Source organism: Eulemur rufifrons, chromosome 19 (assembly GCF_041146395.1).
Source record: "Eulemur rufifrons isolate Redbay chromosome 19, OSU_ERuf_1, whole genome shotgun sequence".
NCBI classification, from domain to species: domain Eukaryota; kingdom Metazoa; phylum Chordata; class Mammalia; order Primates; family Lemuridae; genus Eulemur; species Eulemur rufifrons.
Genome location: NC_091001.1, coordinates 87815647 through 87832946, shown reverse-complemented (window position 1 = coordinate 87832946; position 17300 = coordinate 87815647). Strand labels below are relative to the sequence as shown.

Sequence of the window (17300 nt, the reverse complement as noted above, 5' to 3'; positions counted from 1 at the left end):
AAACTAAGCTATCCTTAAACTGTTGACATTTCAGAATATGATAATTTTGAAATTTTCAATACTTTTTAATAGGAGCTGAATTTTCTTCATCGAACTGGAAATGAAGTTTATAAACTGGAAACAGAAAATGTTAAAAATTGGAAGAGACGATCAGATAATACAAAGAACACATTCCATTGGTAAAACAAACACATTGTTATGTTCTTTCTCTCCATAATAATTCCATTTCAACAACTGGAAAAATACACTATTTTTTTTTCATCCAACTAATAGGGAAGCTAAAAGAGGTAACTGGTATTTGACTTTAAATTAGCACCATGTATGAACTCTTCACAACAAGGCTAGCAATCACACTAGGTTTTTTTTTTCTTTCTTTTTTTGAGACAGAGTCTCACTCTGTTGCCCAGGCTAGAGTGCCGTGGCCTCAGCCTAGCTCACAGCAACCTCAAACTCCTGGGCTCAATCGATCCTCCTGCCTCAGCCTCCCCAGTAGCTAGGACTACAAGTGTGTGTGACCACACCCAGCTAATTTTTTCCATTTTTTTTAGTTCCCCAGCTAATTTCTTTCTATTTTTAGTAGGGATGGGGTCTTGTTCTTGCTGAGGCTGGTCTTGAACTCCTGACCTCAAGTGATCCTCCTGCCTCGGCCTCCCAGAGTGCTAGGATTACAGGTGTGAGCCACCATGCCTGGCCCCTTCTGAATGTCTTAATGTGGTAGACAGCCACTAAGATGGTTCCAAATCAGCCCCACCTCCTTATACTTAAACATACATAGTTCCCTCCCACAATATAGGGTTGGTCTCTGGGACCAATGCCATATAGTAGAAGTGATAACAAATGACTTCCAAAATTAGGTTATAAAACCTTCTACTTTGGGTGCTCTTGTTCTCTCTCTTTTCACATGCGCTTGCACTGGGGAAAGCCAGCTGCCATGCTGAGAAGCCCCTGGAGAGACCCATGTGGTGAGGAACTAAAGTCTCCAGCCAATAGCCAGCAAAGAACCAAGGCCTTCCAACAACCACATGAGGAGCTTGAAAGCAGATCCTCCCCAACTTGAGTCTTCAGGTAAAGACTGCAGCCCTTGCCAACATCTTGACTGCAACTACATTAAGACCTTAAGCCAGAACCACACAGCTAAGCTGCTCCCGGATTCCTGACCCATAGAAACCATGAGATAATAAACATTTTTTGTTTTTAAGCTGTTAAATTTCAGCATAATTTGTTACTCAGCAATAGATTACTAATATGCTTCATAAAACCAAGAACTACTTTTGAAAACAAAATGACAGACATTAACACCAAGTTTTCTAACAATTAAGAGCTATTAAAAAAGAATGAGCTTTCTCTATATAGAAAATGAAGTTCCCTTAGATACTAAATAAACTCTTTGTGGGGTTGGTATACAGACAGCAAAAGTATCTATTGGGAACTTCTGCTTCTGGCCATGATGGATTAGGTAATTTGGACTGCCTCTATACCAATGACAAGCAGAAAAGCAAAATATTAAGAAAATTTTAAAAAGTAGTTAAGAAAAGCAGGCCAAGATCCAGAAGACAGAGGACTAAAAAGGTGAGCCCAATATTTGGGGTTGTTTTTCCCCAGAGAATGTTTATTGATTCCAGAGGGGATGGCTGAGAAACTGAGCGGTGCTTGTGGCAGCTTTATAGTGCCACAGGGATACAAATTGATACTGAAGACCTGCCAAGAGAGTGAGGCTTAGAGAACCACTTTGCCCTGGGTTGTGATTCCAAGGGTTTCATCCCGGACACAAGGGTGAACTAGAAGAAGCAAAGCCTTTAATTGAAAAGTGATCCAGATTTCTAGTAGCTGCAAACATCTGAGAAAAGCAAACTAAAATATATTCTCTGGAGGAAGATATCATCCTAGGGCTGAAGTTATTTCTATACACAACTTTTCAAATACAGTTATTTGAACATACAAAATTGCCATGCACATAAGGTGATAAGACAATATAAATGAAAATAAGCAGAACCAACATATAATAGTAACAGAACTACAGAGTATACAATTCAACTTTAATATACTCATGCTTACTATGTTCAAGAAGCTAAAAGAGAAGATTGAAAATTTTGGAAGAAATTTGTACACAGTAAAAAAAAAAAAATATTTGAGAAGCAAAAACTGTAAGACTTCAACAGGTATATTTAACTATAGATTACATATTATTGAAGAGAAAATTAGTGAACTGAAAGATGGGTCATAAAAAAATAAAGAAAGGGATATACAAAGAAGGTCTAATACACATATAACTAAGTTCCAGAAAGAGAGAGAGACAGAGGTGCAAAAGCAGTATGTGAAGAGAAATGGCTGAGAATTTCATAAAACTAATGAAAACATATCAAGCCAAGAAGATTTAAGAACTTCAAGAAAGTTAAATAAAAAGGAAACCAAACCTTGGCTGAAAATGAAGATAATATTAGAGAAAGAAACCTCAGATTAGCATGAAATGATCAACAACAGAAATGACAGTTGACTTTAGCAGAAAACAAGAAAAACAAAAAGATAATAAAATACAATAATATGCTTAGACCGCAAAAAAAAAACAAAACAAAAAAAACACCTAACCTCTGCCAACTGGAATTCAATATGTGATAATGAAATAACAGTTAACCCACTCAGGTTAAACAAAGAAATTTAAGAAACCAGAAACTCAGAGAACTAACTGGGCACCAGTAGATCTTCACTAGAGAGAAATATTAAATATGTTCTTAGAGAAAAAGGAAAGTGATCCCAGAAAGACAGTCAGACATGGAAGAAAGAATGGAAAAAAGCAAAATGTGTAAGATAATGTAAAATGTAAAATAAATAATCCTAATTGTAGGAGATAAATATGTTTAGAAATATATAACAAGAATGACATATAAATAGGGTGAAAATTAAAAGTATTCTAAGGTCTTTGCATAGAAGTTTTGATAAAGATATATGTGATAATCTCTAGAGTAGCCACTAAAAGAGTTGATAACCTCTAGGGTAGCCATTAAAAGAGTAGCAAAAGAGTATATAAACTCCAAATAGTAAAGGGGTTTAAATTAAAAAAATCCATCCCAAAATAGGCAAAAAATAGAAGAAAAAGGAACACAGAACAGGTGCACAGAAATAGAAGCTGGACTTAAATCCAAATATATCAGTAATTACTTTAAAAAGAAATGGACTAAATGCTCCTGTTAAAAGACAAAAGTTGTCAAAGATTAGATGAAAAATCAAAAGTCAACTAAATGGTGTTTTTAAAAAACAAATGTAAAATATAAAGCTACAAAAACATTGGAAATGGAAATGATTTTTTAAAAATCTGTAACATATTTGTTGAAAATAGAGTGCAAGGACCCCATTGAGATTAGATGGTTATTATAGCAGCTCTGGGTGAGAAAACAAATGGACTAAGATGGAAGGTGAAAGGAAATATATGGATTTTGGCTATTTTTGGAGGTAGAACCCAAAAGACTTACTAATGGACTTAAGCACAGAGCTGGAGTTTTTGATTTGCAAGAAGAGGAGTGGGGTGGTAAGGGTTCCTCTTTGCAGTGCTTCTTGATCATATCTATAGTTTGCTTAGGCATCCATCTATATCCCCTGTATGGCAAGTGTGCTGCAAGGGCTACACTGTATTCTCCAACAGACATAATTAACTATCAAAGTGAGAGGAATTTAATAAAATGGTAAGATACGTTATCAATACTTTACCTATGACATAAGCAACTATTTTTCTGACAAATTATTTATTGTGATGAGCAATTATAAATGCATTTATAAAACAATTGTGTTTGGAATTAAGTAAATGTGTGCACAAAGGTCTAAATCTTTGATGGGTCAGTCTTAACATCTGGAAAGCACACTATACACATCTATGCCTACCAATAATTAAAATCACTTCTCAAAAGGATATTGGCTGATGTACTAAAGATGCAAGACAAATGTTGCTATTTAGATAGACATGAATTTCAACTAATCACTGGTGCCCTAAAACATAAAACAAAACCCAAACTTGGTAACAGAAAAAGTAGTTTCTTTCAATAAACAAACTACACTGACTTACGGATTTAGGCAAAGCCCAAAATTTTAATCTCTAGGTTATATGAAAAATGTTTACCTTTATCTTTTCAAAGTTTACAATGAAAACTGAACCAGGTTCTATACTTGTAAAGTTTTACCACGGCCATCTTTTTCTATAAAATTAACTTTTTATTTTCAAAAACTGAGTAAAAACATCAAAAATAAAATTACTACTTACATCATAAGTTAGTGAATCTGCTTCATTGGCCACTGTAAGGCCTGCTAATTCTCCAAGTCCTAGTTCACTTTCAAGGGCCTCATCTGCTCCCATGATGAATGACTTTCCAGAAGAAGGAGGAAATGTCAATGCTTCCACTGAAGAGGGAAAACAAAGAAAACATTAAAAAACCCCTAAAGAATCAACATTTAGTCTCATTTCCTTGTATCAAATTTCTTATAAGGACATGTATATATTTAATTATTTTAAATTAAACACAGTAAAATTCAGTAAGTAGAAGAAGATCCTAAAGAACTGATTGCTTTTTCCATATCTTAGCCACAGCTCAGGGCATGATCTAATCAGAAAAGTAAAACATGAAACAAATATAATAATCCACTGTCATTTCCTCTTCACTACATGAAAAATAATATGACTAAAGGAAAGTAAGTTTTCCTCATTTGATATTTCATGCTTTTTCTCAGGCTGTGTTTTCCATAAATAATAATCTGAACAGACATATACATTGCAAATAATTATAGTATTTAAATTCAATATAATTTTTAAAAAATATGTGTCAAGATTATTTTTATGTCATACTGCATTTTCAGCTGATGTAAATACATATTTTAAAATCAATTTCCACATATAAGCATTTTATACATTTATAAATAGATAAATCAGAACTTGTGCCTAAAAGAAAGAACTGTATTCATATATTGTAAGATTGTACTGTAAAAAACTGAAAGCAACCTAAATACCCAAAAGGGGAATGGTTTTGTATCAAGTTTAAAATATAATATGCAATCTTAAATTATAATTATGGAAATTATTTGTATTATTTTATGTTAAGTAAATAAAACAAAATAGAATTATTCTATATGATATGTATATAGAATATACCTATATAAAAAATATATGCATATGGACAAGGACTGAAAGGAACAAGGAAAAACAGAAAACAGAAAATGTGACTACACTTTCAGGTGACTTTTTCATTCATCAATTGATAAAATGCTTAAATGAAATATTTATGAGTCTCAAAGTAAACATTCACTAGCTATTTATAGACTCTTAATATTGGAATGGTATATACAGGACCTACCACACGGGCATCTGTGGAGCCAGAGGATATTCTAAGTCAGAATTTAGAGTTGGTTTTTAAGTGTGTGCACCCTTTTCCAAGTTAAAAATTGGTGTTGGAATCAAACCTCCTTGAATGTAAGAAAGCCTGCATTTGGGGAATACTATGCAGATCAAATATTTGCAGAATAAAATTCTCTGTAAAACAGGAGAGTCCTCCCTAATGACTGAATTTAATATATATCCAAGTGCTTTTTGTGCTTCAGTGTCTAAAATACTTGCCTTCATCTGCCCTATTAATTTCATGTTCAGGAAGCCTGGAACTGCTGGGTCTGGAAGGTGAACCCACAGATGGCTGCAATGAAGGAAGTTCATCAACATCTCTCAAATTAGCAAGCATATCTTGTAGTTTTGACCTATTGGGTCCTAGCCAAAAAAGGGAGGGGAGACAAAAAAGAGGAAATAGAATTATCCAACTGCATCAAACTGGTGCCATAAACCTTATTTCATATCTATCAACATTTACCTTTAAAAATATTTTACTAGGTAAGTATTTTCAAAGCTTTCAAATTATTTTAAAAGTTTATTATTTCTTGAAAAGAATATTTTACATATATTTTAAAATTAAGCTAATGGAGTAACATCACTATTTACATTCATGAAAGACTGCTTTTGTCCAATCTAGACCATTAGAAGTAACAATACTCTATAATCAAACCTCTGTATTTGCTCTAAATGCAGCCGGGTATCACAGACTATGAACCTATTATGTACTGAATTAAACAGTAACACCCCTGCTTGTTTGCTTAAATTAAGTTGCATTCATTGCCTTACATCCTGAAGCTATCATACCCGAGCTATCATGCCCTGCTAATTACTTACCTGAGCTTTGATTCTTCATTCTCCCACATCCCTGTTTTGACTGTTTTATATAGGATAGAGGCTGAAACAGATCTTCGGTAGTTTTTCCTGTTATAAGTTTAATTAAGAATGGGAAAATCTTACCCATAGTCCATTATGTTTTTTTCCTATACCAGCAAAGAATATAACTATTTTAAAGCAATGTTAACTAATGCCTAGAAATATATTTCAAGATAATATGATTGGAGTACACAATTTGACTGGAAATATTTCCACCAGACCATATCAAAAAGACTCAAACTTTTTCTAATGAGTAAAAAAATTTCCAGTTCAACTAAATAAAAGTTATGGTGTTTTAAAAATTAATGCTTTACATACCAGTTCAAAGTTTTGCTTCAGTTCTGTTTTTACTTACACAAGTCTTTACTTGTTCCCAGACCACTGTTTCATCAAAAGTTATCATGAACTGAAGATGACAGATAAAATGTGCTGAAGTTCAATCTACAGTCCCCCTATCTTCAGTGAAAGACATTAACATTTCACCCCTAGAGAGTAATTTTTCTTCACTAAAAAAACCATGTGTTATATGACTGTACACAGATAATAACCCCTCAATTCAGGAAATCCAATTGCTTCTATTAGTAGGAATATTGTTCCAGTCAAATGGTGTGGTTTCAGTTAAGTGCTAAATTCCAACTACAGCGATGCCTTAATATTTGATAAGAACTGAATAATCAATGTAAGAGTAGATGGATTCTATAATACATAAGTCCTGACTACCCTCCCAATAGAAAGGCGTTTTACATTTCAAGACATTCATTTTTTTGGCATAATGAAATATCTGAACATTAAGTTAATCTGGAAATTGTTTCTCATGTATGATATCAAATTTTTCTTGGTTTAACTTGTTTTGTCATGGCTTTAAAAGCCATGACAAATTATGTCTCACTTTAAGATTAAATTTCTTATCAGTATATTTGGATAAAATGTACAACATGTTCTTATGTTTTAATATTAATCTTTTTCACTCTGATTTAACCTATATTGAGTTAGCATTAAATGACATCATCTCTTGGTATGCACTGATCTATACTATGCTAACATCAATAATGGATACTGACTTTTTATCAATTCAAGCTAAATATTTGTAAATTCTAAGATATTTTAAGTAAAGATTTAAATGTTTTAAAGTAACTACCAGGTTATAAAAGAATATCCTAACAGGAATGACTGGTGTTTAATAAGCTTTAGCTTAACTATAAAGAGAGAAAAAGAAAAACATATCCTTCCAGTCTTTTGCAATTTTAAAATATATTTCTTAATGTTTGACTTTTTTTTTTTTTTTGAGACAGAGTCTCGCTCTGTTGCCCCAGCTAGAGTGCAGTGGCATCATCACAGCTCACCCACAACCTCGAACTCCTGGGCTCAAGCGATCCTCCTGTCTCAGCCTTCCTAGTAGCTGAGACTATAGGCACACGCCACCACGCCTGGCTAATTTTTTCTATTTTTAGTAGAGATGGGGTCTCTCTCTTGCTCAGGCTGGTCTTGAATTCCTGACCTCAAGTGATCTTCCCACTTCAACCTCCCACAGTGCCAGGTTATAGTCATGAGCCACTGCACCCAGCCTAAGTTTGATTTTAATCTTACTTTTTACTACTTTCATATCTCAAAGAATGAAAATTTCTATTGCCATAAAAGGGAGGTCAGGTTTACATTTATATTGGTCAATGAAGGTGGATGTCCAAGGAGGTAGTTTAGCCTTGTTCTCCTAAAAAGATGTTTAAGGCTGTTTTCAGAAATGTTTTGAAAGCTTTTATATTTCTATTTTGCATACTTAACTAGGTCCATTACTAAACTTTCTTAATAATTTGCATAATTAAAGAGTTATTACACATATGATTCACAGGGCTAAAAATTTCATTTTGGCTTCTGTTTTTGATGTGGCACATATTTTATTGAAAAGAAAAAAGGTAATTGGTAATACTCTTATAAATGAAATTGGCCAAAATATTAAATTAGAAGATAAATACTTCTAAAAATTATATATTTGACTCCGTGCCCTGTATAGCATATTGTGGTGAGAGCAAATGAACTGCATGTTATGAGCACATGGAATATTCAGGGGTAGAAATTAACTTTCTTCAAGAACTAAAATTATAAATAATAATTTTGGTGGACTGCCAGAGGGTCACAATAGATAAGCTTTATAAATTGTCACTGAAAAAAATCATTGTTATAATTAAGCACATATACTTTTAAAAATCAAATGACCACTGTGCTTGAATACATAGCCCAACACTCTCATGAGGCTCTGGATTTATTATGATTCTATAATCATATGTGGTTTTTTTTTTAAGTTCATAATCAAATAGCTAACCATTTAATTTCAACCCCTGAGAGCAGATGAAAAGGAAAGAGATGAGGAGCAGAAATGAAAAAGAGTAAGTAGTTTTAGGAAAACATTGAAAAAAAACTGGGGGATGTAAAAGAGGCAAGATTTATGATTTACAGATACAATGTTTTCCACTTACTCTTCACCCCCTTTTTCCCCTTTCTCTCCTTTTTGTATTGTTCCTTGAGTTTGGTAATTACTCCCTGGTCCACATTCCAGGCTTCAGGCATGAGACACTGGTCTTCCTTTTCTAAACAGAGTGAAACAAATGAAACAGCCTTTTTCAATAAAATATTGAACACTCTAAGTCAATATGTCTGAATGACATAACAATCATTTTCTTCATAGTATCACTAAAAAATAGTCACTGCTTATTAGATAAGTCACACAAAATATAATAGCTAAGAAACAATGATCAATTCAATTTCCTAGGTAATAATAATAAATTTCTCTTGAAAGAGACATTAAAAAAAACCTGGAAGACTTTAGTGATTTTTAGTAAATCAAGCTGAAACACTTACAATCAAGAACCGCTCATTTTCAAAATTTTATTAACATTAGGACTCAGAAAAAACACTTCATACTAATTTAAGTGATGAGAGATTATTATAGAGAGATTATAGAAAATAATCTCCAATGATCTTATATCAAGAATTTTATATTTTTGACATGTGTTCACCAATAAACAATGATTTTTATTTTATAGGCTTTGTAAATGGCATTTTGTAAAACTTATTAACCTTCATTCAAAATTTAAAACTATTCATTTACTTATTTATTTATTTCTGAGACAGGGTATCAAGCTCTGTTGCGTAGGCTGAAGTGTAGTGATGCAATCACAGCTCACTACAGCCTTGAACTCCTGAGCTCAAGCGATCCTCCTGCCTCATTCTCTTGAGTGGCTAGGATCACAGCCATGTACCACTGAGCCTGGCAATTTTTTTTTTTTTTTTTAAGAGACAGGGTCTTGCTATGTTGCCCATGCTGGTCTTGAACTACTGGGCTGAAGCAATCTTGCCTTGGCTTTCCAAAGTGCTGGGATTACAGGCATTAGCCACCATGCCCAGACTACAATTTAAAACAATTTAAATGTGCTAATTTATAAATCCTTAACACAGGAAACTGAGCTTCTAGTAGAAAAGAAACTCGATAATCAATTGTCACTATATCAGGAGAAGAAAATTTAAAGAGTAAATATAAGCTATATATTTTATATTTATTATAAAATAATTCATATACTATATAACTCTACATAAACGTTAGCTCAGACCTCTAGCTTGAACCCAAGACTCGTATATCAAAATGTTCACTCGACATTTCCATTAGGATCTTTAATAGATATTTTAAACTAAACCAAACTCTCACAATCTGTCTTCCCATCCAGTCTGCTCCATCCACAAAGTTCCCCACCTCATTTGATGGCAATTCCACACGTGCATTTGCTCAGACCAAAAACCTTTCTTTTTTTCCCAACATCAAATACTTCAAGAAATACTGTTTTCTCCACATTTAAAACATATCCAGCATCTGACTTCTCAGAACTTCCATTGCTTCTCTGATCACTGTGATCAATCTCTCTTGCTAGGATTTCTGCAATAATTGTCCCCCTAGCCCCAAGTCTATTATCAACACTGGTTGCCCTGGGTAGTCTATTCTCAACATAGCAGCCAGAGTAATGATTTAAAATAAAATCAGACCATGTCACCCTTCTGCTCAAATCCCTTCCATGGCTCCCCATCTCACCAGAGGTCTACATGGTCCTACATGATCTGGTCAATTCTTACTACACTCCCCCTAGAATTACTCTGCTCTAGCCACTCTAGCTTCCTTGAATTCCTCAAGCATGCCGGGGCTGCTGCTGTCTTAGGGCATTTGCTCTGGCTTTCTTCTTACTGAACACTTTTTCCCCAGATACCACATGGCCAATTTCCTCATTAACTTCAAGTCAACTGTTACCCTCTCAATGGGCCTCACCATGATCACCCTATTTTAAATTGCAACCTGCCCTCTCTCCACCCCACCCTGACCCCAGCTTTCCCTATCTGCCTTATCCTGTTCTACTTTTTCTATTTTCTATAGCATTTATCGCCTTCTGATATATCATATCACTTATTATATTTATTGTTTATTGCCTATATCTTCTTAGTAGACTGCAAGCACCAGAGGAATAGGGATCTTCACCTAGAAGACCTGGCACATAGAAAGCACTTGACCACTATTTGTTGAATAAATGATTGGAATAAACTGAAATGAATCAGGATAAACAGAAATCTATTTTTCATAATTTAAGTTTCAATCCAGTTGAGAAAACTGTAACACTGAATATAACACTATGAAAAACAATTTTAAACAACTGAATGTTTTTATATATTATACTTAACTATAATCTATCAACAGTAGAAATAATCTTTATATTTCCAGAAAGACATAACAATTAAAAATGCTATTTTTCACCAATTGGTTCTTAATAATAAATTAAACTGAGTGGCTTTTGGATTCTGGAATGCCTTTATTTTTTTGAGGTAAAAATTTAGTCTTGGGGTGGGGGAGGGGAAGGGGGTATGCCTACACAATGAGCACCGTTTGGGGAATGGTAACACTTGAAGGTGCTGACTCGGGAAGGGGGGGGTAGGGAAGGGAGGGATATATATCTACATGATGGGTGCAACGCGCACTATCTGGGGAACAGACACGCCTGGAGCTCTGACTTGGGGGGAAAGGCGGTATAGGGGCAATGTATGTAACCTGCAATTCTGTATCCCCCATAACAATAAGATGAAATAAAAAAAAAAATTTAGTCTTATCATAATCTTACTAGACTCAAAAAAAAAAAAAACAGCAATGGAAGGTCAGCAAAGATGTATGGGAAAATCTATTTAACTTGCCAGAAACTAACCAGATTCTTAACCTAATAATATCATTCTTTTTTGAGGGAACAGATGGGAGAGAGATGGAGGGAGCACTTAAAATGGTTTAAATGTTCATTCAACTAAACAAGATTTGCAATCTAGTTTTGCTAAATTGTTAGAAGTGAATGCTTTAAATTTGAATTATAAAATCCTGAAAACACACAGGCCAAACTACTGGTATAGAAACCTCCAGTCAACTGAACGATTCCACTGACTCATATTCACTAACAGAGCTATCTAGCAAATTACTAAAGAATAAGACAATTCAGTTGTGAGAACAGTTACTCATGTACCTCATATAGCAGGTTAAGTTAAAACGTACACAAATGTATCATATAACACACTGGGCCGTGATTCACACATTAAAGTAAAGGAAGTTACACAAGGGACAGTGCAGCTGTACTCAGAGAAAAACCAGCCCCAAGTATCCCTGCAGTAAGACTGGCAATGAAAAGGGCCAACTAACAGCTGTGTAGATGTGTGATTCCTCAGGGAAAGACTTCAGTATAGCACAAGTAGATCTAGCTATATTGGTAGACTTGTTGCTTAAATATCTGAGTAACATGATACACAAGCTCAGTAGGGAATAAGACAGATCCATTTCACTTTAACTTCCCCTCAGTTCCAAACTTTGTTCTCGTGAAAGAAAAGTCCCTCACTAGATAGCCATTGTTTTCTTCAATGACCAAGTAACTATCTTAAATAATTCTTCAAGTATTTGCCAAAAAAAGGAAAAGAAGTGGCAATGGCACCATGACAGAGTCCCTGAAGGGTAAGATCTTAAAGGGTTAACTACCCTAATGGCAAATTTACATGATTTAAGTTAAAGTAAAGGCAGATGAAAAATCTGTGTGCCATGATTGTAAGTTACTACTATCAATATTATCACTGCATCAAAAAATTATTTTTTAATGATTCTGGGGCCAATGACCTACCAACCAGCCTAGAAAGTACTTTTCAAATGAGTACAAAGGGCAGTACGAAGTTACCTAGGCTTAGAAATATAATCAGTTCCTTCTTCTCATGAGAAGGTCCAATAAAAGCAAAAGAAAACAACTACAAGTTGAGTATCCCTTATGTGAAGTGCTTGAGACCAGAAATGTTTCAGATTTTGGATTTGTTTTGGATTTGGGAATATTTGTATTATACTGGTTCAGCACTCCTGATCCAAAAATCTAAAACCCAAAACGCTTCAATGAGAATTTCCTTTGAGCATTATGTTGGCCCTCAAAAAGTTTCAGATTTTGGAGCATTTCGGATTTCGAATTTTTGATTAGGGATACTGAACCTGTAGCAACTTAACATCCCAACAGGAAAGGTCATTAAAAGATTCAAAAAATGCCAATAACATTATAATGCTTTCTGATAAAAGTAAGGAGAGTGGAAGTCTACTTTGAATGCAAAGCGGAAAAAAAAAAATCAACATAGTATCTCCTAGAGACCTTGTGTTACTGGGATTATTTACAATTAACAGAGAAAGAACATTTCTTTCCTTGAGGTGATCACAAATTATTTTCATTGTGTGGTGTTTCAGGTAGAAATGAAAGATCATAAAAAATCTATTTTTGTTTATTAAAAAATTAGGCAAGGCAAGGCACAGTGGCTCTAGCATTTTGGGAGGCCAAGGCAAGAGGATTGCCTGACACCGGGAGTTCCAAATCAGCTGGAACAACAGAGATCCTGTCTCAAAAAAACAAAACAAAAACAAACAAACAAAAAAAACTAAAAAAAAAAAAAACAAAAACTAGCCAGGCGTGGTGGCATATGCCTGTAGTCCCAGCTACTCAGGAGGCTAAGGCAGGAGGATCATGGGAGCCCAGGAATTTGAAGTTGCAGTGAGCTGTGATGAGACCACTGCATTCTAGCCTAGGCAACAGAGTGAGACCTTGTCTCAAAAAAAAAAAAAAAAAAAATCTTGGCACTTTTTCCCTGAACTTACCCAAGAAAGTCTTCTTATCGGTCACTATATAATAACAAAGCAATTGTAAAGGAGGAAAAATTTCAAAAAAATTTTTAACACGACTGAGAGAAGGAAAAAGTATCTTAGTTTTTCCTTTTGGCTTTAGAATTCTTTTATATTTCTTTTAGAAAGAAATACACAAAAAGTTAGAGTTTAAGTATTTCTAATGTTTGTAACTAAAAATATAAAAAAGTTCTTCATTTTAAGAAATAAAATATACTAAGAAACATTTGGACAGAAGTAATACCTGTGTTCTAGTGTCATGATCTCTGTTGTTTTTTGTTTGTTTGTTTTTAATTGATACAGAGTCTTCCTCTGTCCCTCAGCTAGAGTGCAGTGGCGTCATCACAGCTCACTGTAACCTCCAATTCCTGGGCTCAAGTGATCCTCCTACCTCAGCCTCCCCAGTAGCTGGGGCTACAGGTACATGCCACCATGCTTGGCTAATTTTTCTATTTTTGGTAGAGACGGGGTCTAGCTCTTGCTCAGGCTGGTCTTGAACTCCTGACCTCAAGCAACCCTCCTGCCTCAGCCTCCCACAGTGCTAAGATTACAGGCATGAGCCACACCTGGCCTATTCTAGTTCTTGCTATATTGAAATCTATATTTAATGTAGGTGTTTGGATAAAAGTAGATGAAAAGTTCAAAATGTGGTGTATCTACATTTCAATAACAATAAATAATTCTGTAAAAACAATTTTATACCAAGTGTGTAGCTACTTTTACCTTTATGGACGAAATGTTAACTTAAAGGAACATCTACTTCAAGTAAGAAACCATTGGTTCATTTTTTAAGAAAACTTAATGGAAGTTTTTATAAAGATGAACTTATAATATCAAAATGATTAGCAACACTGCATTCTCTCAACAAATAAATACTTCCTAAATATTAGGCCATTAGAATCTACTGAAATAATCTATCAAATATTCTTAAGTCTCAATGGGTGAAAAGCAACACAAACAGTAAGTCTCACCCTAAATATCTATATAAAAATTTAAATATAACTTAAGAGTATTTGTACATATAACTTTAACAGAGAATCAAGACATCTTTATCTATATTTATTTTTGTATACACATATAATTTTTAAAACTTACTTTATACCAAAAAAATTAAGTTTACATTTTATCTAATTTTTTATTCAACTGCACCGTTCTTGAAGGTATACTGCAATCTATATTTACAGTAGCAGCTCAAATAAAAGTGGATGAAACTTTATGATAAAGAAAATTACTTCAACATACACCATTTCTAACCCCTTCTAACAACTTTTTAAAAACAAAATTCATCCATAGTATTGTTCAGTGTAATTCTGTTTTAGTTAAAATTCTCAAAGACTGGCAAAAAGATCAGTATCTTAAATTGAAAAGAAATCAGAAATTTTAAAGTTAAAATTCCAATTATCCTCTCATTAATACTTTAGTATATTTTAACTAAGATTTCTATACAATATACAACCACATGTACAATGCCATGAATTTGTATTGAAATAAGTAAATATAATTTACCAATTAGCAAATTAATAATTCTAAAATCACACCAAGAGCTGTCAAAAAACTGCAAACAATTTTTTGCAGAGGCGAAACCAAAGACTTGTAAACAATTTCAAAACAAAGTAATAGAAATAATTCAACCTTCCACATGTTTGCCTCTCACCTTTCTTCTATGCCAAAGCACAATTCTTGAAAAGTAAATCCCAATATCAAATTATAGTACATATCCTATTTCTTCTGTATAAGGACTCTAACTTCTCAGTGGCAGAAAAATGCAGCAAACATTTCTCAAACACTAAAGAATGCTAAATAATGTTTAATTTTAAAATATGTTAAATACTGTTTTTAAAAAGGTTTAGTAAATTAGCATATAAGTAATTCCTACTGTCGTGAACTATTTAATAAGCCTATGGAAGATTAAGTTAGTCACATTTACCCTGTAGAGTGTGGATACTACAGAAGTTATATATCCAAAAATGCAAAATATGCTCTACACTTTAAAAAAGGAAACCAACATTCATCCCTTTTACCTCAAAGAAGCGAAAAATTTCCTGACTTTTAAATCTACCAACTAAGGAGAAGACCAACAGTTAATGTGGCCGAATAGCCAAATAGAAAGAAGTATTTTGTCACTTACTTTCCCCCAGTATAATTAGTTTCTTGGAAAACTAGCTTCCTAAACCCTTCGTAAGGAAATTGTAAAATCTTGTTTTACACAAAATGTATAGGACATAGTAAAAATACAACTTCTAAAACAAAGATGAACTATCCTTAAAACTTTGCTTTATTGTTGAAAAAACTTTGAAAGTAGAAAGTTATCATTAGCAGAACTATACTATGCAGTATGATAAAAAAAATTACAAATGTGAAAAAATGACTTCATCTATTTTTTAAATGAATAAAACATTTAGAGTTTAAAGTTTAATATATTTTAAGTTGGCCTCAAAGAAAAGCTCTAAGGAAAAATGAGAATAGTTACTGATTCTCTAACTTTATCTGTCTTTAAAGTACACAGAGTATAAAGCTCTGAGTTCTGGAATTCTTCAACCTCAAGAGAAAATTTTCTCTCATTCTCAATCGAGATCTCTCTGTCTCATATTCATTAACACACATACACACACACCTGATGGAACTGATCACATTTGAAGAATTTATCACATTCCTACCTTATTGATAGCAACAATGCATTTCCAAACTACTAGAGTGGTGTATGCTACAGAAATTTCCCCAAAATACTTGTTTAACTCTTATTAGATGTTTAAAACTAGATTCATTTAGACCAATTAGAGCAAAAAAAAAAAACCAAAGAAAAAGAAAAACTATGCCTTGTATAAACTGTCAAAACCTAAATTAGACTGAATAACTAACTACAATTTTCTAACTTATACTACTTTTTGCACAGAAGATGCCAGAGATGAGATCTACAAAATCCTCCATTATATTCTCTTACTCAATTTCCACAACAACTAGATTTGCAAGTTCTACTGTCTAGGCAGATAACAGAGAATATTCTGTATATTAATTCAAATTCTTTTCATATTATATTGCTTACATTTTTTTTAAAAAATGAGGTAACTAATTGTACAACCTTTCTTAAACACACACACACACCCTGGATAAAAGGTGACAGTAGTATTAAGTTCATAGAATGTTCGACAGTTCAACATTATAGTTTAAGATATTGCTCTCCTGGTAAAACATTAATTTCTTTTATTTACTTAACAACTCTGGTCGGATACAGTATTGTTCCTTACCCCACTCTGTTCCATCACCTGCGCTTCTAGATTCATTGTCTCCTTCCTCTGATGTAACCAAGAAGTCAAATTCCTTTAAAGCTTCTTTTGTATCTCGATCTTCACTGCTGTCAGGCAACACTTTTTTCCTAACAATCTAAGAAAAAAGCTAAATTAAAATATTAGGATATATTTTGGATTTAATTTAAAAAGGAAATAGTATCCCTTTACCACTGAAGGAGAAAACTCAATTCTTTTCTTCAGAAAGTGTATCTTTGTTAAGTAACTGTACTAAACTCAATGAAAAACACATGTATTTTTACAAGATATACATCTGACATTTTAAAGTAGTAATTTAAATATCTTATTCATCAATAAGATATTTTCTAAAAGATGGCTTCTTTGTTTTATATAAACAAATGGGACCAAATATTGAAATAAGTGGAATGTAAGACATATATTTAAATTATAGATAGATGAAAAATGTCCCTGACACACTATGAGAACCACAATCAAAGTTTACATTTCGTGGATGCCATCTATGCAGTTTGCAGACATTCTGATCTAACCCAAAGAGGAGACACACTGTCAGAGTTTTTCAGAATACAACCATGATGACTTTTTGGGAGGGGGGAAAGAC

At 33.5% G+C, this 17300-nt stretch overlaps 1 protein-coding gene across 1 annotated transcript in view; it reads right to left on the bottom strand.

Moving 5' to 3' along the window:
- The window catches only part of STRN (striatin), a 98431-nt gene that overhangs the window by 14730 nt on the left and 66401 nt on the right, over positions 1-17300 (bottom strand). The window contains exons 7-10 of the mRNA XM_069494248.1: positions 16682-16817; positions 8704-8814; positions 5594-5737; positions 4250-4386 (exon numbers count right to left, since the gene is read on the bottom strand). Coding sequence (XP_069350349.1) covers positions 4250-4386; positions 5594-5737; positions 8704-8814; positions 16682-16817 — 528 coding nt within the window. The remainder of the gene's footprint in view (positions 1-4249; positions 4387-5593; positions 5738-8703; positions 8815-16681; positions 16818-17300) is intronic.